This window comes from Idiotropiscis lumnitzeri, chromosome 6 (assembly GCF_059441095.1).
Source record: "Idiotropiscis lumnitzeri isolate Australia: NSW breed Sydney's pygmy pipehorse chromosome 6, RoL_Ilum_1.0, whole genome shotgun sequence".
Classification (NCBI taxonomy): domain Eukaryota; kingdom Metazoa; phylum Chordata; class Actinopteri; order Syngnathiformes; family Syngnathidae; genus Idiotropiscis; species Idiotropiscis lumnitzeri.
Genome location: NC_142396.1, coordinates 16,902,720 through 16,930,700, shown reverse-complemented (window position 1 = coordinate 16,930,700; position 27,981 = coordinate 16,902,720). Strand labels below are relative to the sequence as shown.

Genomic DNA, 27,981 nt, shown 5'->3' with positions numbered 1-27,981 from the left:
TACATGCAAAATGATGACGGCATTTACAATCATTTTATGCTCGCGACAATTGTTTACTATAATTTTATCCTCGCGATAATTGTTTCCGTGCTACAGTAGACCATATTAAGCTTTGAAAATACGATTCAGGATACTGTAAACTACAAAAACAAAAATGCACCGGAAGTGCTCGCTGCTGGCGGGAAATATGCTCCTGCACGGACGTTGTGGAGGGATTGTTGTTTACACACTCGCGCTGCTCTCACTCTGATCTATTCATTTTAATTCGGCCATGAAAGCTGAAATGGAGAGAATTATCTCCTTATCAGATGGTGGCAGTTCCGGAGAGCTTCAAAAATACTTGTCTTCCCTCACTGAAAGCAAGGTAACTAGTGTTGACTTGAATACGCATGATGAGTTGCACTATTCGTTCTTATGCCTTGGTCATGTAAAACACTCATTTCTTTGTTTTGAAGTTGACTACGCTAATTACCAATAGTGCACTAAAGGGCAAAACGATTGGCACAATTATTAAAGCCATCTTCAAAGGTAAGAACTTTTTTTGTTTGCAAAGTCCTGTTAAGTATGTAATTGTGAACCAATTTCTTCACTCTATATCACATTCTACCTTTTTTGGAACATGCCAATGGGCATTTGATGTCAGTCCATATGAAATCAATTTAAAGACTTCGATGTCATATTGATATTGATGTTGAATTGACATTATATGCCCACTAGGTAATGTGACCTATACACATTTACATTTGTTGCCATTTTAACAATGTACAGTATATTATCTCTATTTTAGGCTCGCCACCTAGATCTACTGAAGGGTCAAAACGCAGATTATTACTTTATCAACATTGCATCCCCCTCTGTGAATCTGGTGACCTCCAAAGTGAAGTGGCAACTGATATTGTCGGGCTGCTCATGCTGGAGGTAGATAAGCATGACGCAACTGTTGCTCATCATCAAAGGGATGCTTGGAACAGCACATTAGCACTTAAATCATAGGTGTGCATGTAAAATGACAGTACTAAAATCACCCGATCAGCACCAAAATGCAAACGTCCATTACTACTCTTGTCTACTTCAACTTGTGACAGGCATAATAGAGTTCTGCACAAATGTTTGGATTTATTGATTTCAAACGTGAGCTCATGTGATCACCTCCGCAAAATACAGTGCCGATCAATTCTCCATTTACACAGGCTGAAGCGGACAACAGCATGAATGCGCACACAAACCCCAACTGGTTATATTTCAGACATTTAGCTGTGCTAAAGTCATGTCAACTCGAAGGAGGTAGACGGCGGTTGGCATCAGGCAGCCAGCAGGCCGGCATGCATCCGTATTCCCCCATCTTCCCTCCCCGGCTAATATGCCGTGCATCCTCACCGTGTTCATTAAAGGAGCGTCCTAAAAATATAATCGATGTAGCTCTGCTCACTCCCACAGTTCCTAATTCTCACATACATCAGCCACGGAGAGGTCAATCCTTTTGAAATTTTGAAGTGGTCGCAAGTTGGGACGTCCACATGAATTTTGGTACTAATTGGTCAGTGTTTGTGGATGAATGATGATCACCGTTTTTGGATAAATAGATAAAAAGAAAATAACTCATTTCAGTTTCCTGATCAAAAAATACATAATCTGTCTTTGTTAGTGAAAAATGGGCCATTTTGGCTCTTTACATCCATGCCTCTTCACCTCCTTAAAAAAAAAACAACTTGTATTTGGAATGTTGAAGATGTAAAGTCAAGCAAGAACTGTAAAATTTTGATTCACAGTAGTTCATTGGCCAAAAATCCAGCAGAGAACAGGTTGATTAAAAACATTACACTTTCAAAGATAATGACTGTGGAAACCTTTTCTGTCAATCAATGACTTTAAAGTGTTTTACCTATTACTGTGGTTGATTATTTTCGTGTAAATACAGACACACACTCTGGTTGGACCCTCCCTTGCAAAACTAGCAGAGCTGTTTATTGAAGAAATCAAGGCGGGAAAAATAGGCAACGGCAAGTCCTTGGAGCTATTCCCTACTGTACTTACTGCCCTGACAGCTTGTGAAGCATTGTCATATGGCAAAGGTTAGTACACTTAGTGGATAAAGATGCTAATAAACAATACATGTGGCTCAAACTTGTTTTTTCCTCCCAAAATACGTTTACTGTTTTGTCTTTTTTAATTACAGGTGAGCTCAGTGGTGAGCAATATAAGAAACAGCTGATCAACAGCCTTTGCTCAAGCAGGTGATCTAATGCAATAACTCATGCTCCCGGCCTTACTCAATAATATTTTTTTTATTCATAGAAAGCCTTCGCGTCAACATGCTAAGAAACAATGGCAATTTGTTTCAATCTCCTAAAACCCGTAAAAGCTGAAGAGTCATTTACACTCAAAGGTATAAACTCACTGCATACATGTGTTTATACTGCAGATGGGACTCGCAATGTGTGATCCACCTGACCACGATGTTCAGGTAACTTTTGTTTTTCTCGCTTTATCAACATTTGCCAACATTTTCAGAGCCGTGCTCTGACCCTTCTGAGTGTGTTTGCTTTATTTTAGGGATGTTCCCTTGACATTAGATGAGTTGCGGTTTGTGGTGGAGAAAGTGCTACGGATGTTCAACAAGCTCGACCTGCAGGAGATTCCGCCACTTGTTTATCAATTGCTCTTGTTATCTACAAAGGTATTAATGTGTGACAAATATGTGTTGCAATCAAGTCCTCCATGCAGTCTAAATGGCCTTGCTGCAACTTTTAGGGTTGCAAGAAACAGGTCTTGGATGGAATCGTTAATTATTTTAAGCGGCAAGACCTTCATCAGCACGAGGAACAGAAACATGGAGAGTGGGTGATTTAAACATTGCATGTTAAACAAACATTATGTTTCATTACTTATTCCCTCTCTCAGGAACTTGGATTTAGAAGTTCAGTCCATTCCACAGGACCAGTTAAGACATGTGGAGGGCACTGTTATCCTCCACATTGTTTTTGCTGTGAGGCTCAACCATGAACTTGGGAGAGAATTCCTGAAAAACATCAAGGTACCTAATGTCTCATCTGTCACTTCCTAAATTTGTTAGATGATCAAATCCATATTTTTCATGGATGCCGTAAATTATTCCTTTTCTCCAGGCTTCATATGGGCACCTTTGCCCTTTCAGCGTTGCCCTATTGCTCTCTGTTGCGCGCATCCAGCGATTTGAGGAACAGGTCAGAGGTCGCTGCAATGCTCGTCCCTTTGTCTTCTTCTGTCTCAGGTGTGCTTATTAATTACCGGCCTCTCTATTCTCTGTGTTTGATAGGTGTTTGAACTTTTCAAGGGGGCAATCATCAAGAGCTTTAAAGATGAGCAGCTGCTGCAGGGGTCCAAGTTCCTACAAGACCTGCAGCCTGGTCACTGTAGTGTTGCTGAAATGATTTTGGACACGGTGAAGAGCAGGTGTGAGCAGTTGCATGTCGGTTCGTCGCATTAGTGGATGCAACATACGTTACTCTTCTCTGGAGCGTCTTGCGGTTCGGGAAATGGATTTAGAGATGAATTATCTAATCTGTCGTACTTCAGGATATCTATTAACAGCACAGGCAATGTAATCATTCATATTTTTGACGGGGTGCTAAAAATGTGGTGATGAATGCAAAGAGGGAGAAAATTGCTCCAGTTAAGGACCACATGCACCTAACTATGTGGATTGCTTTCTGTTCTTCCATTTATGATTACTCTTTTTGTTAGTTTAGGCATATGGTCACAAGTGGCTCAGAAATATGCTGCATTTGATAAAGGTGGGAATCCAGTGAATTTAGATTGTCCAAGTTCTGACCTCAAAGCGTTCAAGACAAACGTAAACAACAAAGATGGCTGATTCCGATGAATTGTTTGTCCTTCTGGTTCATCACAACACATTTTGAGTTCTGCTCAACTTTCTTCATAATTTACATAGTAAAGGAAAATCTTAAAAGCGTTTTCATTGATTTCATTAACTAACTTAAGGCAGGGAGATAGCGACAAAGCTTTATGCAGCCAGTACAAGTCTTGTTGTGTTATGTGACATGATTTCAAATAAGTAAATTCATGTTATTATAAATAAGTAAAGCTAAATGTTTATTATCTTGTAAATAGTTTTGACATTCATGGTCTTTGACCTGACATCTACTTTAGATGACAATGAAAGTGTGTATAGCACACATTGTTTTTCTCGCCATGCTTTGACCTTTCAAAGCTAGGTTACGTGTCTGCGTATGAAAATTGGTCAGGCGCAATCGCGCTTCTGCTACGATCAGATGGGTTTTAAATTTGTTTCATGGAATTCATAATGATTTTCATGGATCCTTTTGTGCAGTGTCTTTGGATGGGACCATGTGACCCAGGGCCTGGTACAGCTGGGTTTCTTTCTCATGGATGCATTTGGACCTAAACCCGGACAATTTGCAAAGACCACAGAAAGGTCTGCTACGGTGGCCCGGACCCCCACTCAGCTGGCATGTAAGCTTGGAGGTCAGGTGCTCCTCCAGGGCTTCAAGGTAACTTTTAGTTTTTTTGTAATGTAGAATCTGTACTTGTTGACTGTATTGTCTCACTGCGGTGTGTTTTTGTTGCGTAAGATGCATGAGGCCATAAGAGGCGAGATACTGGAGCAAGTTCTGAATCGACTGGTCACAAAGACTGCCTCGCCTGTCAATCATTTTTTAGGTAATACAATGTACCATCACTTAACCAAAAAAATATGTACACTTGCTCAGTCTGATCCAAAAAGATCCTCCGTGGTGACAAATAAAAAATAAACGACCCCACTAACAAGTAGTGTTTTAACCGAGGAGGCAAACGAGGAGTCGCTAAGCGTGCTAATCGCTAACATGAAATACAGAGTCGGGAAAGACCCCAGGTGTACGTTCAATTTTGAACAGAAGTCTGGTTAGAACTGCGTTAGTGTGGAGAACCAGCAGCTATGAGCAGAAATGTATTTCAATCAATACATATCTGTACATAATATAAGACGGCTACATTAACAATTTAGCAGGCGCTCTCAGACGGGAACACAAACGGCTGACGTTATGATGAAGAGGTTCGATGTCAAACGTAGATTAAATATTTTATCATCTCATTAATATTTTCAGTATTTTGCACCACAGAGCACTGGCTTTTGAGATCTACACAATAATAGGTCTCCAAATTATTTATTTTAATCAATTTAGCTTTTGCTTAGAGACAATGAATTTATTGACATATCATTTCTGTACAAAGAATATTTACATTAGTACGAAATATAAAACATTTGGGGGTTTTGCAAATGCATTTTCATATATACATCCATCCATCCATCACATAAATACAAAATTATGCTTGACAGCAAGTCGTTTTTAAAAACTTGAAACCAATTTCTGGCTTTGGTCATGACGTCTGCAAACTGAGCTCTTGGGCACTGTGATGTCATTTTCAGTCAATACCTATGAGCAAAATGGCCACCCCCTAAAATAATATTCCACAAACGCAATATTCAGCCAAATAACGTGTTTCCAAACTATCATTGTAAACACCATTTTTGACTTGATTACCCTTTTAAATGAAAATATATTAAATATGTTTGGATTATGAGTTGTGTTTCTGCGTCCTCAGACCTCTTCTCGGACATTGTAACCTCTGCTCCAATGATATTGCTGGAGTCATCATCCAAGGTTACGGAGACATTTGACCATCTATCATACCTTCCCCTGCCAACTGTGCAGGGATTGCTAAAAGCTGTCCAGGTACTAAAAAACAAGCATGCACTCACGGACACACATCGTTAGAAACATGAGGAAAACTTTCTCACTGTTTTGACTTCCAGCCTCTGCTGAAAGTCAGCATGTCCATGAAAGATGCATTGATTCTGGTTCTCCGCAAGGCCATGTTTTCAAGGTATGGTATTTGCATTGGTCCATTTTGTATTTTGTTGCCAGTTTGAGCCGAAGTTGTTTCACTTAAATGCTATTGGCGTGTGTGATTTATGCCTTATCATGGAAGGGCCATCTTGATGTCCACATTAAAGATCTCTTCTGATTTTTTAACAGCCAACTGGATGGACGAAAGTCGGCTGTAACTGGATTCTTGTTGCTGCTAAAGAATTTCAAAGTGCTGGGCAGCCTGGCCTCCAGCCAGTGCAGCCAGACAATCTCCTCCAGCCAGGTAGAAAGTTTACTTAATACAGCATGTAACAGCTGCTTTGAACTGATCCAGGTTCATATTAGTGCCTCAAATTGTTTTGCAGTCACAGACATTTCATCAAAACGCTTGAGAACTCTTAAAATGTGGAAAAAATGTATTTCTCCTCACCTCCTTTCTATTTGAAGCTTGAATTATATTGTAATAAAATAAGACAATACAGTCAACTATATCTGCACAGTCCTCCAATTGGTGCGCAAGTTCTGACTGATGCTCAACTGTCTTCCAATAATCCCAACCAGATCCAAGTGGATGTTCATTCTCGCTATAACGCCGCTGCCAATGAGGCCTTCTGCCTGGAAATCTTGAGCAGCCTGCGTCGTTGCCTTGGCCAGCAGGCTGATGTGCGCCTCATGCTTTATGAGGTTTGTGCTGCTTTTCAAAGCCTTTGTGTTCAATTCATGTTATGTTCTAGCTATTTTGCAGATTCAGATTTGAACATCTGAGTATGGGAATATTGCATTAATATAACTGCCATTATGCGTGACTCCTGACGGGACAAGCCGAAAGACACAACATACTTTTTTACATTGCATTCTCGTGTAAGACGATTGATATGAATGAAGACGGACATCTACCTTTTTTGTGCTGGCTTTGTTATTTAGGGCTTCTATGATGTTCTTCGTCGGAACTCCCAACTTGCAAGTTCCATCATGCAGACACTTGTTTCACAGGTATGAACATCTACTGTTTGTTCACAATGACTTACTTCTGATGTTTTATGCATCGTAGATTTATTTGTTTCCTAGTTGCGGCGGTACTACGAACCTGAACAAGATCTCTTGCCCCCAGTGAAACTGCAGCCATGCATCACAGCGAGTGGAGAACAGATCCACCTTCAGGAGGCTCTAGTACTGTTGCTTTTTAGTGATGCCGATTTGCTGTTTTTGATTTGCTTTTGGTAATAACTCATCACTGAGCTATGTTCTTCTGGATGATCGGACAATTCGTCAATGTCTCGTTGAAATCTTATCTCAACCGTGGAAGCCTTAATACATAATTTACTACCCACATATTTGCTATTCACTGTAAACGTTTCTATCTCAGGCCCACCTGGTAGGCTGCACTGTACAGTGCGTGTTGTGGCTGACAAATATGCGACGAACAGCCAAAATCAGCGCTTACGACAGTGATGATGATGACGAAGACGAGGATGAGGGATACCAGTCCGAGCTACATGCTATTCTGGAGAGCATCACAAAACGGATGATCAAAAGTGAAATGGAGGACTTTGAACTGGTACGCATGCTGCACACGCGCTGGTCAATTCCTCTACTGTAATTAAACTTTCTCATTTTCAAATGTTAAGCTACAAATAAAAAACGTTATCACAACACTAAAAGTCGGTTGTGTGTACTTGACACTCCTCCCAGTCATTTGTAACAATCATTGTTTCTCATCAGGACAAGTCAGCAGAATTCTCCACTGTCTCCAGTGTTGGCGTGAAGAATAACATCTATGCTATGCTCGTGATAGGACTCTACGAGGTTCTCTTGGAGTACAACTTTGTCAAAGGCAATTATAGGTATTTGTCACTTCCTGTTTTGTATGTTACATTATTTTACAGGGAATTCCATATTTGGAAACTTTGTATGACACTTTTAGTAAAAGTGCCTTTGAGGAGCTGGTGGAGCTCTTCAACCGCTACCACAAGCTGTGTGAGATCCTGAGGGAGAAATCCGGAAAAGGTCGGCAGCCCTCAAACAAGACTCCTCGAAGTTTACTCTCAATGGGCTTCACATCAACCCTCGTTACTGTGCTCTTTAGGTAAGTCATCACCAACATTTTTGAAAAGTGACAGCGACTTCTTGGGTGCTGATTTAAGCAAAAGGCTACCAGTTTGATACACACTTCTGAAATAACAAATTAGCTCGTTACCTTTTAATATTATGTTATTATTCCTTATCAATATTCATTTATCACATACATTGATGGTGCTAATGATTTATCACAATAGATGTATTCAAATATTAATAAGCAATTCTTTATTTTCATGAATCTCTGCCAGTGTTCACGTTTTCAAATGATCACTTCTACATTATTAGAAATCCAAATGTTCCATCGCTCGTGAGCTATTTTGTGGACTTGCTATTTATCGACGCCAAATCGGCGATTGCAAATCATTTCAGGTTTGATAAATTACACATTATACAAACTATATGAATCAAATTACATATGCTCTGACCAGAATGCTATCAAAACAACTGCGCTGTAATCTTGCTCGTTTGGCAGAGTCAAACCTGGGTGTGTCCGACTAGTCGATTAGCTTCCACAAGAACAGTCAAGTTTGTGCTTGTTTTTGCATGCATGCATCTGTTATGGCTCTTGATGTTCACAAGCGTGTTGTCTTACATTAGAGGTACATTTAAATTGGTATTATAAGTAGTACGATACTATGTAGACAACAATTTCATCCGGCCTTTTTCACGATTTACTTTTACATTTAACCCCAAAAATATCACACAGCAATATACTACATCGTCACACCAATCGTTTTAATTTCTGTTTTGCATTATTACTGGGTGATGCCAGATTTCCACTCGATAAAGTCAGGGTCCCGAGTTCACCAGTAGTGACTGTGACCTTGAAAAGGATTTTGGAGCACTTTTCCTAGCTGAAGGCATGAAAGCGTCCTCCTAGTTTTCTGGAATGTTAGCTTTTCTAGATGAAGAATACTTCAGATGACGTAATACCAAAGGATAGAAGATATTGCGGGGTTGGATTCTATACCATTTGTTATTGTAATTATGACTCGACTACTATGTTCTGACTTGCGTACACATTCAACTTTATGTCATTTGTACAGAACTTGTCGTAATCAAGAAGCCCCTGAAAGAAAATAATTCTAACCTATAAATATAAACACAACAAATTACTATGTGGTCTAATTACACCAGTCAACAGCAAATATTCAGCAGGGATGGCCTTTTGTGTACCTAACGTACATTTGACGCTGAGTTAAAAAGAAAAAAGGATTTTCCTCTTTCTGCCAAATCAGGTTTTTTCATTGTTTTTAAATTTGATAAAAGCTTACAATACGGATTTGACCATTTGTTGAAAAAAATGAATCTTGAAATTTTACTTGCATCTCAGATTAAAAAGAGTTTAAATGTGTCGATCTGTGTTATTTTCAGTATTTGTCTGTGTTCAAGTGAAATGGTTTTGTTTATAGGAAAGTATTTAGCTATCACAGCTTCTCACCTATTCAGGTATAGCTTTTAGAGTTGTGTTGTTGTGTTTCTGTCATTTAATATAAAACATTTTTTTGAACCATTTTTTATGTGAAGGATCTTGGAAGAATGCCTACGAGGAAGTTGAAACATACTGCATCCTCGGCAGAGGCTCTAAAAATACAATCTTGTGGTTTCCAGAGACAGCTCTCAGAGCAGAGAGGAGGCTCTCACCGTGCTGCGTTCCAGTGGAGAATTTCTACGTTACGCACTTTGCGTGGCGGTACAGAAGATTCAGCAGCTGGAAGATACCGGAGTTACGGACGGCCCCGATGGCCAAAACTCAGACTTGACGTTCCGCTTCCTGTGTGAAATGACAAGGTAGGAATCCGTTAGCCGCAGGATTATAATAGTTTGGAATTTTTCATCATTGTTAGTTTTTCTTTCATTTTGACTTTTGCCTTTAAAATTCAGTTACCTGGTAGTTTGAAATAGTTTCTAGGGCAAGTTGGTTAGTTTTATTTTTTAGCTTTCATTTTTTTCCACACTTTTGACTTTCTTCCACTGAAGAAATGTAGAAATCTTTGCATATTTATGAAAAAAAGAAAAAGGAAAATATCATATAATCATGAGAATTCAAACCCTTTGCAGTGACTTTCATATTTAACTCACATGGTGCTGATTACTTCTGATCCTCCTTGAGATGGTTCTGCTTCTTTTAAACGGAATGGACTTGATTAGGAAAGGCACACACCTGTTTATATAAGACCTTATTGCTGGATATCAGCGCAAATGAGAATGAGGTTGAAGAAACTGCCCAAAGAGATTAGAGACAGAATTGTGGCAAGGCATAGATCTGGTGGCCAAACTGAGCAATTGTGGGTGAAAAGTCATGGTGAAAGAACCCAAATATATCTGTGGCTGAGTTCCAGAGATGCAATATGGACAAGTGATAAAGTTGCACAAATGCAGCTCTCCACTCGTCGAGGCTTTATGATGATGGCTTTATGACACATGAAAGCCTGCATAGAGTTTGCCCCGAAAACACATGAAGGACTCCCAGACGATGAAAATTCAGATTCTCTGATCTGATCAGACCAAAATTGAACTTTTGGGTGTTCTAAGTGGTACGTGTGGAGAAAATCAGGCACTGCTCATCACCTGTCCAATACAATCCCTACAGTGAAACATGGTGGTGGGAGCATCATCTTGTGGGGTTTTTTTTTCTGTTGGAAGAACATGACGACTGGTTGTGATTGAAGGAAAGATGAATGCGGGCAGGTTCAAAGATATCCTGGGGAGAAAACCTCTTCCAGAGTGTTCAGGACCTCGGACTTGGCCAAAGGTTCACCTTTCAACAGGACAATGACCCGAACCTCACAGCTAAAATAACAAAGGAGTGACTTCAGAACAACTGTGTGACCGTTCTTGACTGGCCAAGCCAGAACCCTGACCTAAACCTGATTGAGCATCTCTAGAGAGACCAGGAGTGGAAAAACTTGTCGCATCATACCCAAGAAGACTTATGACTGTACTGGTTTAAAGGGGTGCTTCAATACTGAGTACAGGGTCTTAATACTTATGACCGTATGATACTTCAGTTTTACTGTTTAATAAATTCAAAAACATTTAGACATTTCAGTTTTTTTGTTTCTTTTCTGTCAAGATGGAGTGCTGAGTGTACATTAATGATAAATAAAATTAACTTTTTTGATTTTGCCAAATGGCAGAAATGACAGAAAATGTGTGTGTATGTGTATTGTACTCATTTTGTTTAATACCATGGTGAGAAAATTGTTTATTTAAATGTCATAACAGTTCTATAGCAATTTATAAGTGTATAGCAAGGAAACTCCAATGTACTGTTTCTTTATACAATGAAACCATATTCTAATTTATACATTTGCACCTGCCGGGAGTCACTGATTGTGTCGTGGTGCATCCGCCTGAGTTGTGTGCGGGCAGCGTGGTTTCGGTTCCCACTCAGTGACGGTGTCTATGTCTGCCCTGTGACTGGCTGGCGACCAGTTCAGCGTGTAGTGAGCCTTTTGGCCATAGTCAGCTGGGAGAGGCTCCAGCACCCTCCCACGACCCTGTACACTGTAAGCGTTGTGGATAATGACATTTGCACTTTTTTGATGAAATACATTTAATTTGTCTTAATATTGTTTCTGCTTACACCTTTTTTTTTGGTACCCAAAAAATTAATTAATTAATTATTATTAAAATTGTTTTTTCATAATCAAGCAGCCCAAAGCTATAATAATTTTGATTCAGGGAAGATGTGTTTTGACCTTTGTCCACCGGTCTGTGACATAACTGGCATTTTACAGTGTGCTGATGTGGCGGTATACAAACGTCCCCAGCGCAGCGGAGGATGCTGGGAAGAAAGAAAAGCGGTCCAGGCTGTCACAATTGATCTTGGAGGGTCTTCTCGGGGTATTCACTGCCTGCCAGCAACGTTACCCTGACAAGATGACCCAGCTTCTCTCATCCATTGGTTAGACTTGTCGAAACAAAACACACTCATTCACATTTAATAAACAGGAGACTGATATTCTATTAACATTCTGTCTTCTAGACAACTCGGACGATGTTACCGAGCCAGAAGATTGTGAACAGATGAAGTACTGTTACATCCGTCAATTTCAGGTCTTCTTTGTTGTTTTTTTTTGTTTGTTCTCTGCATCTTTGCCATGTTTTTTTGGAGCACTCCAGCTTCTCCCCATAGTCCAAAAATGGTTCACTTAAGACTCGAATTGTTTGCAGGTGTGAATGTTTGTCTTTATGTGCCGGGCAATTATTTGGCGACCTGTCCAGGGTGTACCCGTTCATATAGCTAATGGACAGCTAGATATATAGTTTGAACGTCTCCGCTCATTCTCCGTTGAACTCGTTCTTTTTGAACAGAGAGCGCTGTTCGCCCAGTTGAGTGACGGCGAGGAGGAGTTTAACAGCAAAGAAGCTCAGCTATTGGTCAACATTTTGGGCGTGCTTTCACTCCAGCTAAAACCCTCCTCTCAGCAGGTACGTATGTTATAATCAAATGCTCATATGACAAATGCATACTGGGTCTGCTGACAGCTGCGTCGAATCAACAGTTTTCTCAGATGATCACGTGGACGGTGAAAATCTGCAAGGAGACCAGCTTTGGTCAGTGAATGCCAGCGAGCGTCATCGTTTGGTTTTGATTGGTTGTACTAAAAAAACGTCTCCTTGTTTTTAGAGGATTCTGCTTTGTCCAAGGGGGTGCTCTCACTTCTCTTCAGCCTGCATGTTCTTTTTAAGAGCCCTGCCAGCTTGTTGCTCGAACTCTGTCAGGACATCCATAGCCACCTCGGAGATATTGATCAGGTATCTTATCATTCTTATGGGAGACGCTGTTCCCAAGTTGAAATGCTGGATAGAATGAGTTCCGAAATGACTGATGTGACATTATTGCCATATCATCACTGTTTAGGATAGACTCCAGTTTATCCATTAAAAAAAAGGTCTGGATAGCTGCACAGCATCATTACTCGCTTCATTTTATATTGTTTTTCTGACCAGGATGTGGAGGTAGAAAAGCAGTCTCACTTTGCTATTGTCAACATAAAAACGGCAACAGCATCAGCAGTAAGTGCTTTCATTTGGTTTTCCACTTCCCCAAGATCTTTTCACAATAGTCATTATGTTTGTAATCTCGACCTCCAGCTGCAGGTCCTATCTCAAGTTGACAAGGTGCTAGATGAAGTGGACTGGCTGATTGCCAGAAAGAAAAGCCAGATAGCCTCTGACAAATCAAGCCATGGTAGGGAGCCTTTTACACGGATGCGTTTCGGTTTATTTTTTTATTTCCCCTCATTTTTTTTAGACAATATAGTTCCTTTTTTTACCTCTATTAGTTTCGACATGCAACTCCCGTCTTCTTTGAGAGCTTCTTGATCATACAATCACTTTCAGGTGGTAGTCCCAAAAAAATTTATTTTTTTCATTTGTTAAAATTAGTAGATGTAAAAAAAGGAAAGAACCTCCATTGTCTAAACAAATGGGGAAAAAAAATCTACAAAGAAGACAAGATAATGTTTTTTGACCAATGAAGTTTCGGGCTTAAGGCTGGATGTGTTCTTGTGTGTGAACACAACACTGATTGGGGCTTTGTTATGTTTCTGAGAAGTAGAAGAAGCCACGCAGTCTACAGGCCAACAGGATTCTGTCGAAAAAGCAGTGACACTGCAGCTTGGAACGCTTCTGACTGCACTAAACGAGTTGGTCCAGACCGCATTGCAGCTCGGAACCTGCACCATCACATTGCTCAGAGTGCTAAGTCGCACTTACACCACCCTCACCACGCTAGTTAAATATGTGCGGATTTGTCTACTTTTTTTTTGAGTTGGATAATTCTCAGGTGTTTGCCAAAGTTGGAAACTTTTTGTGGGAATTGACCAGGAAGCTCCTAAATTGAAGGTTGGCTCTCAATAGGAACGTAACCTAAACAAACAGAATTCCTGTAAGTATGGCGGTACCTTGACTGGTAGTTACGAGCCGTCGCTTGGTTGATTTTATTTATTATTTTTCTAATAACCTTTTGGGCTTTGTGTCTTGAGTCAAATTTTGAGACACAGGCAAGCTTCTGATATGCCGCTGCTCAAGTGATGTGAAAAAAGAAATCCCCCAAATATGGTACTGCAATGCCCTCTGATACATTCTTACTCATTTAGTCTCAATTCTTAGTTAATTCCCAATAAAAAAAAGTTTTCAATTTGGATATTTCCACAATTCTCATCTTCATTTGAAATTAACCTTTTAATTCTACATGTACCCAGTTGGATATTATTTCAGTATTTTCTTCACATTTTTAGTACATTCAAGTTTGTGCCAGTCAGTGTGGTAAATTACCTTCCCGCTTTGAGAAGCTGGTGAGTCTTGGCAACAATGTTTGGAGTTTTGCACCACAGATGATGTCATGCTCAAATTGTATTTATTTTTTAATGTGCCACAATGCAGGTCAAACTGTCGGGCTCCCATCTGACTCCACAATGCTACTATTTCATCACATATGTTCAGGTGCAAATTGTCAAAACCAGTCCATGTATAGCAGGGGTCCTCCATCCCGCCCGAGGGCTGCTGTCCTGCCTGTTTTCCCATCTCTCCCTGCTGCAACACAGAAGCTGGATAACGAGCCTGCTCATTTGGAGCAGGTGTGTTGCTGGAGGGAGAGATGTAAAACACGCAGGACAGCGGCCCTCGAACACGATTGAAGACCCCTGATGTATAGTTTGGAAACCAACTGTGAGTTAATATTATATACTGCTGGTTCATTAACTCTCTGCAGGGGGGAGAGTCAAGTGTTAGTGGTGCAGACAAGAAGAAAAAGAAGAACGAAGTGAACACTGCTGCAACTGTAAGCACATATCTATTAGGCATGGGCTAAACCATTGTTACGCTGGTCAGGCTCACAGGTGATCTAGTGCTTGTTCTAAATTAGCTTAAGTACAGCCTTAACTCTAATTGTTGTGAATTTATCTTTGACTGTCAGTGCCCTATAGAGAACAATAAGGCTGCCCCACTGACCTGACGAATGCAGTAGTGGCAATAGAGTTGGTCTGAGTGGATCGAGTAACTCAACTTCCCATAGGCGGTTTCATGCTGATCCTCTATAGAGCATAAAATTAGTTGTAACAGAATCAACAAGACCATTTTTCTATTGCGCCGATATTCACACAATTGACAATCAGTTCATCTATCAATATGCGTATTCCCATGGGTGACAGAGGAATGGAAAAATGGGAATAGTTTGTAGTGGCCCTAAACATGTTTCAATGTACTTGCACCACCAATAGCCCCCCCCCAAGTTGAAAAAGTATTTAAAAAAAATAAAAGTCCACTCCCAGCTCCAAGTTGACGTGTCATTGGTGAAATATTTAAGCACCCCAGCTCCCAGCCATTTTTGGCGTGGCGCCCTTCATGATGAGGCCCAGAATTTGGTGTGGCGCCCATCCCATCTAAATATCATGATACATTTTGGTAATGCACTCATTTTAATTTTCAAAAATGTGTAAAAACTGTACAATGTCCGTTTCAAAAGAAATGATTAAGTTAATACAATCATCTTGCATTCTGGGTAGGCAAAACTTCTGCGTCAGACAAAGGCCATTCCCAACTTAATCTACAACATTGAAGAGTATGAGAAATACATCATTTCACTTTCAAAGAAGTCAAAGGTATGTGTGAATGTCTGTTTTAAAAAAAAATGCGTACAAGAAAATAAAATGAACTAATGTCCAGGTTAATCTGATGCAATACATGAAACTGAGTACGTCGAGGGATTTCCGCATCAATACTGCATCTCTGGACGTGGCCCTGCAGGAGCAAGACGACACCGTGGAGGTAAGCGTCTGCTCCACAATAGGCGGATCACTCTGTCCCGGCCTGCTTATAGCATTTGCTTCTGTTCCTCAGGGTGGGTCACAAGCTGCTGAAGAGACTCAAGAACCCAAACAGAAGAAGAAGCGAAAAAAGTGAGCTGCTCCAATTGGTTGCACACATCTTCTGCTTGCATACTTGATGCGCTTCCAGGCATCTCTCCATGTTGAGTTCACGTTACGAGAGTCCGTTGCCTGCTCCATAAGATTTTATTTTCCTTTATTGAGGGAGCCTTTGGTGATGTCAACTATTTGGTAGATGTCCAAGGCTTCACCTGGAAGCATATCGTGTGTGTTAATTTGTTTCCTCCAATTGTTGAATGTAATTATGAAGAAACACTATATTTGGTATGTCTTGAATTTCTGAACGCATTTGGAGATGTTCTTCTATGGCTGACATTAAAACTGTGCTATATTGCATCACGGGTGTCATTTGATCAATTTGTACTTATGCAACTTTTTCTAGGTTAATGATTGATCTAACTGGCAGCTTTATCAATGATTTACTCATTCCACAATCTAATGAGATCCAAGACTAGAGCTGAATCAAAAAAAGTCACCCATCACAAAGTCATACATTTTGATTGACCGTCACGGAATTATTATTCATTTTATAATTATATTTGTAATTTCATTCTATATCTAAATATGTATGGCTGCACTCTCTTAGCATGGATGACAGTTTGCAGCACTCAATGCTGGAAATAATTGTCAATCAGTGCATTTAGTTTTAGGCTCACCAGGAGGAAGGCCGTATTTTCGTTCCACACCCATGGGGTTCGACGGGGTGACGCAGTCCATTGTGACCTCTTTCCTCAGACACGTGTCGATGTCAACCGCGCTGAAGAAAGCGACAGACTGTGGAAGGTCCCGCATGCCTAATGCGTGTGCAAACATACTCCTGTGGGAGAAAAAAGTGTGAAGTCAATTTCCAATTTGGTTTCCAGAGGGGTCTATCGCATCTGTTAACAGACCTGGTAAGAAGGTTAGTGATCTGCAATGCCAGTGCCGCTCGGTATCGGTCTTCGCTGCGGACAAGGTAGCGCACTTCATCGTGGATGCTGATGCAGAAACGGCCATCGATATCGTGCTCCTCAAAGAGCCACCTCATTGCTACGAGCATCAGATGAAGGTAATCCACTGCCGAGCTCTGGACCACCCAGTTCACTCGGCTGGTGATGAACTGACACAAGGAAAACCCGACATTAATGTGATGTCTTAAAGAATTGTACTTATCAGTGTTGTGAAGTAACCCAGTACAAATACTTTATTGTGCTCGTGTAGATTTTTCAGGCATCTGTTGAGTACTATTTATTTTGAGCACTTAACTTTTACTTCCAACATGTGATACATATCTGTATCCATATCTTCTACTCCCTACTTTGACAAAATACTGTAGGTTTGCTACTTTTTTTTTTTTGTACAAACACAAATGACACAAACTTAAAAAAAAACAAATGCAACTGATTCTGAAACGGAACATAAAGTCCAACTGTGGTTGTATTCAAGAGAATTGTTTGTCAGCAACAAGAATGGTTTGTGGTGAACCGCAAATGCCTTGTTTTTTTAATTAGCTAATTTAGCATCATGGCTGTTAAAAACAATAAAAAACAGAAAACTTTTTATCTAAAAACAGGTATTATCTACAATCTAAGGCGCAAAAAATGAACAATTTAAAAAAATAAACTTGTACTCAAGTTAAATCATTACTACTTTTAACTGGCTACTTCTACATAAGCACAGTGCGAGTACCTCTGGTATTTAATGAATCGGTATAAGTTTCACTATTCAAATCAAACAACTGCAATGACTAAGATTGTGTACAATCTTCTAATTTGAACACACATCTAAGGATACAGAACCTTTAAGATGAGCAAAAAAAAAATAAAAAACAATCTTGAAATACAGTGGTTAAAGAATGAAATGGTCCAATGAAGCCTTGCTTTTGAACCCCTTTAAGAAAAATCAATATCTTATTGCCCTCCTGTTGGTGCGTTCTTTCGCTCACCTCACCCTTTACTGCTTTGGGCTCCAGAGCTCGGCTAATCCTGCAGCCCAGTACAGGTGTCGCTGGCTGGGCTGAATGCGCAATGCTCTCCAGTTTGTTGAACATGTCCGATTCAGTGCCGCCAAACCACATTCGTTTGCCAACTAAATCCCACTTTTTCCGCCGGGAGCTTATGGGTCAAGTAAGAAGACAGAAGGCAAAAGCAGAATCTGAACATCTGAATTGTATAAAACTGTGTTTAATCGCCATAAATTACCACCTCTGTGATGCTAATCTGCTAATCTTCCGCAACTGCTGGAGGGATATGCTTCCATCTTCCTCCCTTTCCACGTCAATTCCCAGCTCAGAGACCAGCCACTCACCTTCGTCTGATAGCTCATATCTGCACAACCCCCACAAAAAAAGAAAACACACAGATAATAATCAATTATAAGCAAATGTGGTACCTTACTTACAAGTGCCGCAACTTTTGGAGCTTTTCGAGTTTAGAACTGTTTTTCCAATTTTTTTTTACTTTGATTTGAATTTTAAGTAAAAACATTACTTGTGGCTATTCGCTCGGCGCAGTGAACATCACAACATCTGGCCACCATCAATTCACACCTTACAACCAGTCTGTTGGGTTTTGTGCTCACATTTTGCCAAACTTATTTTTACCAACCATGGGTCTGAAGAAAGTGAGTATTGAGAAGAATTGGATTATCCACTGAATTGAAAGTTTACACCCATCAAAAAACATGAGCGAGGTATGCATGTAGTCAACTTGGTGAAGAAGTTGATCGTAGTTTTTATATACTGAGGCAGAAAGAGTCGCTAAACAACACCAGCCGATGGCATTTAAATAATTTCTGAAGTGTGGCCTTTTGCACATGAAAAGATGGAGAAGCTGCTTAAAGTGAGGTGAGCATTGTAAAAATAAAAAAACAAAAAAAAGGCTACACACAATAAAGGTTAAGCTCAGTCAGGAAAAATCGTTTTTCTTTACATACTTTCTTGTTACGATTATGTTTTTATACAGTACAATGCCAGTTTCTAATTTAAAAACCTCACGAAAAAATGTGGACTGGAACAGGATTAACTGCATTTATATTCATGACAACGAGAAAAGTTGATTTTAGATAAGAGTGCTTTGTGTTACGAGGGTGGATACGAAACGCTTTAAATCTCTTAAGTCAAGGTAGCACTGTTCAATGAAGACGAGTACCTGCGTAAGCCCTTTGTCAAAGCATACATCTGTCTGGCCTTACTGGCAGCATCTGTCTGGCTCAGGCGATGGTTGAACTGCATCAGCAGTCTTTCTGCAAAGGGCTGTCCTGCGCCATAGATGCGGCCATAGTTGAACACCTTGGCGTGCTCCCTGCTGATGCCCACGGCGTCGGCAGTACGGCTATGCAGGTCAGTGGCCTGGCTCTTCTTTCCTTGAAGCGTCATCCAGCCAAACGCCGTACAACCTGAACCGCACAGAATTGCATGCCAGAGTTACATGAAATGTTGTTGTTGTGACAGGTTGACATACCTTGTGCCACTTTCACCAATCTTTAGAGAAGGCCTGGGCAAACTATGGCTCGGGGTCAACATGCGGCCCGTTAAACGTTTTAAGCCCGCCGAACTTGAAAAAAATTAAATGGATAAACCTTGTTAATATTTTATTTTCTAAATACTGTGTTTTTTCAAAGACAACTATATTGTTGTAATGCCTTTGTTCACTTTCATTTAAATTAAATGTATTTTTTTTTCTGATGAGGTGTGTTTACCAAAACACTCCATCAATCTGCTCCTGATCCGGCCCCACGGTCAAATTTTAGAATCCATTGTGGCCCGCCAATCAAAATGTTTGCCCAGCCCTGCTTTAGAGTAAGAGCTTTAAGGTCTGGCCAAATTTTACTTGGTAGAAATGTTATGTTCCAAAATATTAAAGTCATCTCGAGCCAAGAATTTAATTTACTGAGTGACCCGGCCCGCTTATTACCATGTTGCCGCAGGCATATTCATAAACGCTAACAATTTTTGGTCGAAAACAGTGAATGTCCAAAAACGATTTTGGCAGTAGAGATGAACATACATGAGAATGGTTGTCTGTTTCTACGTGTCAGTGGTATGATTGACAGATAATCTAAAGTCCAGCGTGCACCCTGCCGTTAAGTCATCTGTGAGACGCCATCTAAAATCTATTACCTTGAACGATGTCTAGAAAAATGAACAAACGGATGCCAAATCTCACCATGCACCCCAGCAAAATGGGCCTCTCCGAGGACAGCTGCAATCCACAACTCTTGAGAGTCTACGTCGGCCCCAACCAGGTGGTAACCCGGTGGCGCTTGCACCATCGCCTTAAGCTCACTTCCCACTCTGTCCCGCTGAGGACACAAAACATATTGCCCGTGTTCGGAACCCTCATTTCATAAAGGATTTCTAGGTAGTGGACGATATAGTTCACTCATTAGTCAAATGAAAATGTGCTTTCGGACACTACTCAGGCTTGGCTTTAAATACTTCCTGCTGTCGCATAATTACGATCTACTGGATCAAGGTTATACTGTTTTTAGCTTGTAAATGACAGCCACTGTACATCATGAGCTCCGGTCCGTCACGGTACTAACTTACTAGTTTGATGTTTTTGTGTGTTTCTTACGCGTGCATTACTGGCAGTCAGCCATGTTGGCTCCACAGCCCTTCGTGTGACAGTTCCAGCGGTGACCACCTGAGGTAATATAGCACCATACTGTCCTTCTTCATCAAACTCCTTGTGCCTTTGGAAACCACACAAATCATTGTATGAGATTCAGAGTTTTCCGTCACTTTTGGGGTCAAAATAGCCAATATGCTACGAACCTGCTCACAAAACGAGGAAGCTCTCCTTTCCGTAGCCACAGCACCATCTGTGAGCTATGACAAGACCATCAAATTAGTTTTCAAAGAAAGTTTCCAGGTTAAATAAAAAGCACTTTCAAAGGCCGTTTTTCAGCTTTTTTTTTTAAGTACTAAGGCTCTAGATTTGACTACTTTTACACAACTCCCGAAGGAGCTGAATGCCAAAATTCATGATCCATGAATGGACCAATCCATTTCCAAGGACGTCCCCTCTTCTGCCTTTCTGTGATTCTTCCATTCCGTCTGTATCGCTGATGCAATCCGCTGATGTCATTTGAAGCTCAGTCGCCATCACTTTCTGAGAACATCTTGGCTGAAGCGTTGCAATGGCGAGGAATGCTTGCTCCAGGGTTTGGTCTCGTTTTGGTCTCATAATGTCAAAATGTGACCAGCATGATGAAGAGGATGAAATAATTTTTATTGAACAACAATGTGTGTCAACCGATTCACTTGTCATGAATTTTACTTTCTTAACCCACCCGTCACCCCTTGGTTCATTTAATAATTTATTGTGCGCGTTCCTGCAAACTTATATTTGTCTTACTATTCACAGTTTAGAAATATTACATTTTAATTATTCTGACTACGCATTTCACTCAAATACGGAGTGTGAGAAAAACATCCCCAAATGCGGTAATACAATGATAATTACCTTATGCGTTTATGAGTGTTCCTCCAGAAGGACATCATTTTGTTGATCTCTAAGGCACGTGTTGCATTGGTACCTCCCCTTCCTGCTCTGAGAGTACCATCCTCCATCTTAGGTAGGAAGTCTTTTGAAAAAGGACTGCCCACGTTATTTTGATTCCCATCCTGAAATAGACAAAGATGACTCTTGAGTGTACTGCCAATCACTTACTGATTAAGCGCTGACACCTTACTTTATGTGGTAGTTTAAAAAACCAACACCCAGGTGTGTCTACATCGCCGTAGGGGCCTATTCCTTGGTGATAGTGGCAATGACTCTCCTCTGGGACAGGTTGGGACTTGCGGGTAGGTTGCAGCTTCTGTACAAAATTAAAAGAAAGACAAACGGAAGACAAGAGTTGATGTTGAGAACTGCTATGTAAAAAACTGTTACTATAATTTAATGAGGTAATAGACAACTTTATGACGTTCGAACAAAGGCAATAAATAAAAACAAATCCGATACCCCATTTGTCACTGCTTTGACTCTGTGTTCCTCTGTTTGTCCCTCCAGAGATCCATATTCCTCCACCTGGTGGAGGGGGGGGGGGGGGGGGGTGCATCTTTTCTTTAGTACAATTTTTGTAGTTTATGGTCGATACAAAATGGATTTCTGAAAACGGAATTGATCATAGAAGCAGCACTGTGAACTAGTGGTTAACAGGTCTGCCTCACAGCCAAGTCGGTCCCGGATCCGAATCTTGGCTCAGACCCTCCTGTGGGGATTTGCATGTTCACTCCATGCTTGTGTGGGTTTTCACCGGGTACTTTGTATCCCACGGTCCAAATACATGCATGTTAAACTAACGGAAGACTCCAAATTGTCCATCGGTGCAAATGTGCATGTGAATGATTGTTTTGTCTTTAAGTGCCCTTTGAGTGGCGGGTGACCAGACCAGGATGTACCCCAGCTGAAGCCCAAGAATCATTCCAGCTCACCCATGACTCATGGGGACTATAAAAGAATGGATGGATAGCTCTTAGAAGTGTGTGCAGCATGGGCTACTTGCTTTCCCACTACAGTTGAGTCGTATCATATTCTGTTTAAGTACCTTTGTCCAAACAGCGCTGTCTGTCCACATGAGGTCATCTGATGGGGCACTGTCCACATACTCGGGCGCCCCCTTGGAGTTCTGATCACAATGCTCTCTGTAAACACGCTCAATCTCTCTGTAGAGGACAAAAACACCAAATGGATCCTATGCAGGCTGGATTATTTCATTAAACGAGTGCTTCTAAAACTTTTTGGTCACAGAGGTTTTCCAAGGAACCCCTTAGAATCACGACAGCACTTCAAGATAAATAACATACTTGTCCAAATCCCATGGGGAGTGTTTTTGGGGGTTGTTTTTAAAGTATTTGTGACCTGTTTGAGACTAACTTGTACACAAACAAAGAGGGGCTGTTTTATAAAAGCTGTCCGTGTTGCCACCTTAGCGATTTGTTCGCTAGATTCCGTGACTTTACGGACCACTCAAGTGACCAGCCATCCATTATCTGTACCCCTTCTCCTCACAAGCGTCACGGGGGATGCTGGGGCCCTTCCCAGCTGTCTTCGGGCAGTAGGCGTGGGACACACAGAACTGGTTGCCAGCCAATTGCAGGGCACACAGAGACGAACCACCATCCGCGCTCACACTCATACCTAGGGAAAATTTAGAGGGTCCAATCGGCCTGCCATGCATGTCTTTGGAATGTGGGAGGAAACTGGAGTACCCGGAGGAAACCCACGCAGGCATGGGGATAACATGCAAACTCCACACAAGAAGGCCAGAGCCGGAATAGAACCCACGACCTCCGTTCTGTGAGGCCAACTAACGTGCTAACCAGTCGGACACCGTGCCGCCGCACTCAAGCGGCCGTTTAAAAAAAAAAAGGCTTAGTGTGTTTATTTTATTGAGCCACTGGTCCTCATATATAGGTGTACATTTTTTAAAAATGATTCCACAGAATTTACAGCAAATTATTCTGCCACAGTTTTAAAACCACTAAACTAGAGCAGGGTTCTACATACCTGTGAGGGCAAAGGGCTGTCCCTACGTTTTCCTCCAGCGAGTCCAGGTTATCCCGGCGTCCTGGAACCAGATAGCCCCAGCCATACTTCTCGGTGGAATGCAGGGGAAATCCATCCCATGTCAGGCCCATTAGTTTAGGGGTCACTCTCATCTGAAGACTAATGAGATTCGCTCCAGGCGACCAGCTGTCCGCAGACATCTTTTCACACAGTTTGCGAAACCACCTGATGATGCGGTACATATTGAGCAACAATGGAAAGTGAAAGCAAAAGTAAAGTTCTGACTGTTGGAGAGCAGACCCAGGATGTCCAGGCAGGTGTTGCTTTCTCTTGGGGAGTCGATTCACTTTTTCCTTCAGTTTATCCACGGTAAGCCTGCTGGGACAAGGACCCGCTCCAGTGTCCTCTTCAGAAGGTGGACCTGTGTCTTGTAGCACAAAGTAAATTATAATGAAGACCATTATCATCTGGTTAGCAACACTGAGCCGCTCTACCTTCCATCCAGTCGACAAGAGGAGCAGCAGTTTGGGATTCAACTTCTTTTTTGGTTGCTTTCTTTTTGCTGGCTGGTAGTTTTTTCAGCTTGAATTCCTGCACATCCCATTCAAGGTCCCAAAGCCAAGGATCATCTCTGAATCTTGGGGGGAAAAAATATCATCTACATGATATGGACAATGGCATTGTGACAGTCATTATATCCAGTTAGTGGGTGTCCTCTTTGCGCCGAAAATATGTGATGCTCTAATTTTTCGGAGATTTATGTATTTGTAACATCAGGGGGGGAATGTGGAAGGTCTCAGACGGGCAAAGACAATCACTGGTTAGAATACTTCAGTTAAAAATTTGAGTGTGCTATTAAAATAATTTAAATGTTACAACAGTCCTGTGGCAATTTCTACATTTATAGCCAGTAAATTCCAATGCACTGATTATTTATACAAGGAAAGCATACTCAAATTTATATAGTTGCACATTTTTTCCTTTAAAATAATAGTTTTATGAACAATCTAATCCAAAAGGAACGTAGGTTTTTATAGTGTTTCAAAGAATTTGCCTTTTGTTAATGTTTACATGAAAAACATTTTTTGTTTTGTTCCCCAAAAAATAACTGTTTGAATTATCGGGATTTTAATCATTACTAAAATAAAATCTTTATTAATATTTTTTTCATAATCGAGCAGCCCAACTTTGTCCTCAGTCTTTTTTAAACACATCTAGATGTGAACACCATCAGCTAAAAGCTAGAATTCTGAACTTTTGTCTGATATTCATCTTTGTAATAAAACCCAAATGGTTTCAGCATGCAACAAAAACAAAGAAAATGGCTTTGCCACGTCATGGTCCACAAAAGTGAGGCATTATTATTAAAACGTAATTTAAGTGGATAAGTAAGTTGCCTTAACCTTAAGATAACAGAGCGATGTTGCACCAAACACCTGAGATAGAAAATTCACATTCATTATATTTTCCTCTTGAGGAATAATAATAAAGTTATTCTGACAAAACGCGGGTTGAGAAATCAAAGTTTTTGTCTCACCTTTCCTCTTCCAGAAGTTGGCATGCATCATCAGCTAGAGTCATGAGAGATTTTTTCATCTCTCTCTGGAGCTCTTCATAGATGTCTTGAGAATCCTCCAGGTATCGCCCCCAGTTCTGATTGACAGGAAGATAGCTCACACCCATCTCCAGCATTCCGGCAAATGTCACTGGATGGGGACATCTTTGGAAACACAAATTCGTTGTTAAGATCAAGATCAAGACCAATGACCACAATTTAAGACAAAAATGTTTTCTGACCTCTCCATGAAGAGAGGGAGCTGTTCAATGAATATTTGATGGGTGGCCTGAACATCTGAGGCGCAGTACCGCATTAACTCCTGCAGGAGACAGCAAAGACAAGGTTACTGTCCACTGACGCTTTGATAGCTGGGTAGCGTGATGGATTGATGAACATGTGCACAAAAGGTCAGACAGACCTGGAAGTGGTTCCGGACATCCATCATGGAGCCCTTTACAAAGGTCTCTCTTATCACCTTCTGTAATGGTGGCCCTCCCACATACAGAGCATGGACATCAGCTAAATTGTTAATGCTGCTGATATTCACCCAGTCCCAAATTCCAATCTGCACAAAAACATTCAATTGTGAAGCTTTTCATTAGTTTATGCCTAAAACAACAACAGCCCCCAAAGCCAGTGTCAAATACACAAACCTTGGGACTGTCTCTTTTCTGTCCCACTTTCTTCATGTGCTGGCTGACCTCCTGGAGGCCAACCTTCTTGCCCAGCCTATTGGCCATCCATAGTGTACGCTGGAAGCCAGTCAGGCCCGAGATAGCCATGTGAAGACTCATCGTGTCCATGAAGCGCATCTTAGACCCCTTGAGAAACGGACAGTAATTCAATGTGAAAACACACGCCATGTACTCATACAGCCCTTTTTGAAAACACTCACCTTAAGTAAGTATTGCTCCTTAATGTGAGATCGGTCAAAACTGACATTGTGGCCCACAATGAGCCGTTCCTTCCACTGACCCTCTGGAGGACGGACAGAGTTCATTGGTGTCTCCAGCGGGATGAGGTCAGCTAGGATGAGCTGGTTTGACCAGGAGTAGCGCTCTTCGATCAGACGTTTACTGCACCAGGAGTACCTTGTAACGGTCACGCAAAAAATTGTCACATAAACTTGGAAGAAAATACAGTACCCACGTACAGTGGGTAACAACATTTGATTTTTTTGGGGGGGTTAGCGTTGCCAAGAGCTTTACATTTGCCTGTGTTCGAGTGAAGTGGAAAAAAAGTAATTGATGCAGTCCATGCCATTTATTGAACCTGATAGTCAAGCAAATAAATACAAAATGAAGAAGCTCACGTGAACCATGGCGCAGACGCTAACATTACACTGAACTGAAGCGTGGAAAAGGGACAATCTCGCTCATACGGACACATCACACGTATAGTATAGGACATTGTGTGGGACTTTTAGTTTAATTACACATACGGGCTTGTTCACAGAACAAATGAAGTAAGTGTCTGTGCCACTGTATTACTTTAGTACCATTGGTGCATCTATCTAATAACAAATATCTAAATAATTCCCAAAAGAATCCATGTATCCATTTTGTATAGCACATATCCTCATTAGAGTAATGAGCTGAAGCCAATCCCATCTGACTTTGGGTGAGAGGCAGGGTAAACCTGGGACTGGTCGCCAGTAATAGCAGGGCACATAAGTTAGGTCCATTAATATTTGGATAAATCAGCATCTTCACTGGCTAGCTTTTATTGGAATTTGAGGAAGCCAGAGTACATGGGCAAAACACAAAAGCATGGAGAGAATATGCAAATTCCACTCGATTAACCTCAGACGTGTTAATCACTAATCCACCATGCTATCAAATGGATGAAGCCAATCAACATAGTCATTTAAGTCATTACACCGCAGTGTGCCCTTTCCCCCCCCCTTACCAGTGTGTTGGAGACACGGCAACTGCCAATGTTGGACACTGTCCCTCTGCCATGCACACCTCTACATCAAACACAAGTGCTGTCTCATCTGGGAAGTCAACTCTGTGACTCTCCCCGTTGGACCCGTAACGTGTCCAGCCAACCTGCCATGTCCACTCCTGAGGCATGGGAGGAAGCTCTGCTTGCTGCAGCTCGGCGGCGGCTTCCAGGTAGGGAAGACTCTGTTTCTGAGCCAAAACACGGAAGTGCTCGTCAATATTGTCCCCATACATTTTGGGAAGCTTCAGCTCCACTTCCTGTAACAGCGACGTTTCTTTCCCCCACAGCTGATGCTTCTGCAAGTGCCTTACGCCGCGTTCCACGTCTTCTTCTCTGTACTGCGGCACCAGCCCTCGAAAAATCTGCTCATGGAGATTTCTTGACAGCATCTGGATATTAAGGGGGTTCAGACGGGTCTCTCCGGTGTCCTCGCCCTGAACTGAGTGGGACTTTGTGGAGCAGAAGGAGCGCAGCCATATTCCTTTTTTGGAGATGACCGACCTGTGCACGGGACAGCGGATCACTTTGAGTGACACGTGCAGCAGCATCGCCTCATCTGGACAGCTCACTGCATCCTATAAAAAAACATTCACAACTTCATCACCATATATTTGACTTAATCACCTTAATAAAACATTACCCGTGTATAATCTTAATAAGAGACGACCAGTGCATTTATTTTATAATTTCAATAAGGCGCTATCAGCAAGCAATTAGACAGACTTTAGTAAAGATCTAAAATGAAACAAGGTTAAGTCTTTCTATCAACTTATCTAAGTCAAATCATTTGTTAGCAACTGCAAACTGAATATTAGGCTCTTGCGTTTGGCTCGATGGTGGAGCAAACATGACAAAGCTGCTTACTTCAAGTCCAGCTGTTTCATGACAAGCCCGCAGTGCAAAACAGAAAGGCGCCGATTGATTAAGGCTGTCAAAAGTAAATGTGACGAAAAGATTCGTGAACGTGAGCTATCGCTGCTTCGGTATATTTTTTCAAGTAGATCAGCATGCCTTTACAACTTTTTCGACATCTAGTGGTCAGGATGACCGCGTTTAACTCCACCCCAACAAAGTAAGACTGGATGCTGTGAAAAAGAAACCCTTCGATTGCGTTCCGTGTATACAAGAGAGAA

At 41.3% G+C, this 27,981-nt stretch overlaps 2 protein-coding genes across 6 annotated transcripts; one reads left to right on the top strand and one right to left on the bottom strand.

The window, feature by feature from the left end:
* Positions 1 to 197: 197 nt before the first annotated feature.
* fanci (FA complementation group I) lies at positions 198 to 16,111 on the top strand. The gene is made up of 37 exons (XM_088297426.1): positions 198 to 364; positions 456 to 528; positions 788 to 918; positions 1,919 to 2,072; positions 2,177 to 2,234; positions 2,423 to 2,464; positions 2,554 to 2,677; positions 2,752 to 2,837; positions 2,902 to 3,034; positions 3,126 to 3,203; positions 3,296 to 3,432; positions 4,331 to 4,511; positions 4,593 to 4,680; positions 5,605 to 5,735; positions 5,816 to 5,886; positions 6,039 to 6,153; positions 6,432 to 6,554; positions 6,795 to 6,863; positions 6,939 to 7,040; positions 7,237 to 7,428; positions 7,593 to 7,714; positions 7,795 to 7,956; positions 9,561 to 9,740; positions 11,693 to 11,859; positions 11,941 to 12,011; positions 12,270 to 12,386; positions 12,461 to 12,512; positions 12,586 to 12,713; positions 12,909 to 12,974; positions 13,053 to 13,149; positions 13,516 to 13,703; positions 14,201 to 14,257; positions 14,346 to 14,405; positions 14,674 to 14,742; positions 15,467 to 15,562; positions 15,627 to 15,762; positions 15,865 to 16,111. The coding sequence occupies exons 1-37, from the start codon at positions 272 to 274 to the stop codon at positions 16,020 to 16,022; spliced, it is 4,107 nt and encodes a 1,368-aa protein (XP_088153552.1). The 5' UTR covers positions 198 to 271; the 3' UTR covers positions 16,023 to 16,111.
* Positions 15,361 to 27,981, bottom strand: polg (polymerase (DNA directed), gamma). 5 transcript variants are annotated; one of them, XM_088297418.1, is made up of 23 exons: positions 27,713 to 27,978; positions 26,810 to 27,423; positions 25,797 to 25,992; positions 25,555 to 25,722; positions 25,320 to 25,466; positions 25,141 to 25,220; positions 24,881 to 25,063; positions 23,838 to 23,980; positions 23,644 to 23,770; positions 23,344 to 23,568; positions 22,382 to 22,499; positions 21,796 to 21,861; positions 21,524 to 21,649; positions 21,295 to 21,455; positions 20,604 to 20,657; positions 20,404 to 20,521; positions 19,993 to 20,128; positions 18,976 to 19,222; positions 18,031 to 18,153; positions 17,772 to 17,940; positions 16,738 to 16,946; positions 16,504 to 16,664; positions 15,361 to 15,825 (listed from the first exon to the last, which is right to left on the bottom strand). In XM_088297418.1, exons 2-23 carry the CDS (start codon positions 27,394 to 27,396, stop codon positions 15,797 to 15,799), a joined length of 3,573 nt encoding a protein of 1,190 aa, XP_088153544.1. In that variant the 5' UTR covers positions 27,397 to 27,423; positions 27,713 to 27,978; the 3' UTR covers positions 15,361 to 15,796. The 5 variants fall into 5 exon arrangements, 4 of the variants coding, with proteins under 4 accessions (XP_088153544.1, XP_088153543.1, XP_088153542.1 ...); XM_088297417.1 differs by having other exon boundaries at positions 15,361 to 16,038; positions 27,713 to 27,977; XM_088297416.1 differs by having other exon boundaries at positions 15,361 to 16,038; positions 23,344 to 23,770; positions 27,713 to 27,980.

What these genes read in the sequence shown, in the direction of transcription:
- fanci (XM_088297426.1), top strand. Translation starts at nt 272, where the DNA reads ATGAAAGCTGAAATGGAGAGAATTATCTCCTTATCAGATGGTGGCAGT. An exon ending in TTGGACACGGTGAAGAGCAG is followed by an intron (nt 3,433 to 4,330) that starts GTGTGAGCAGTT and finishes CCTTTTGTGCAG; the next exon opens with TGTCTTTGGATGGGACCATG. An exon ending in CTGCAAGGAGACCAGCTTTG is followed by an intron (nt 12,513 to 12,585) that starts GTCAGTGAATGC and finishes CCTTGTTTTTAG; the next exon opens with AGGATTCTGCTTTGTCCAAG.
- polg (XM_088297416.1), bottom strand. Translation starts at nt 27,396, where the DNA reads ATGCTGCTGCACGTGTCACTCAAAGTGATCCGCTGTCCCGTGCACAGG. An exon ending in CTCCCTCTCTTCATGGAGAG is followed by an intron (nt 25,064 to 25,140) that starts GTCAGAAAACAT and finishes GTGTTTCCAAAG; the next exon opens with ATGTCCCCATCCAGTGACAT. An exon ending in ACAGCCCTTTGCCCTCACAG is followed by an intron (nt 22,500 to 23,343) that starts GTATGTAGAACC and finishes TGTCCTCTACAG; the next exon opens with AGAGATTGAGCGTGTTTACA.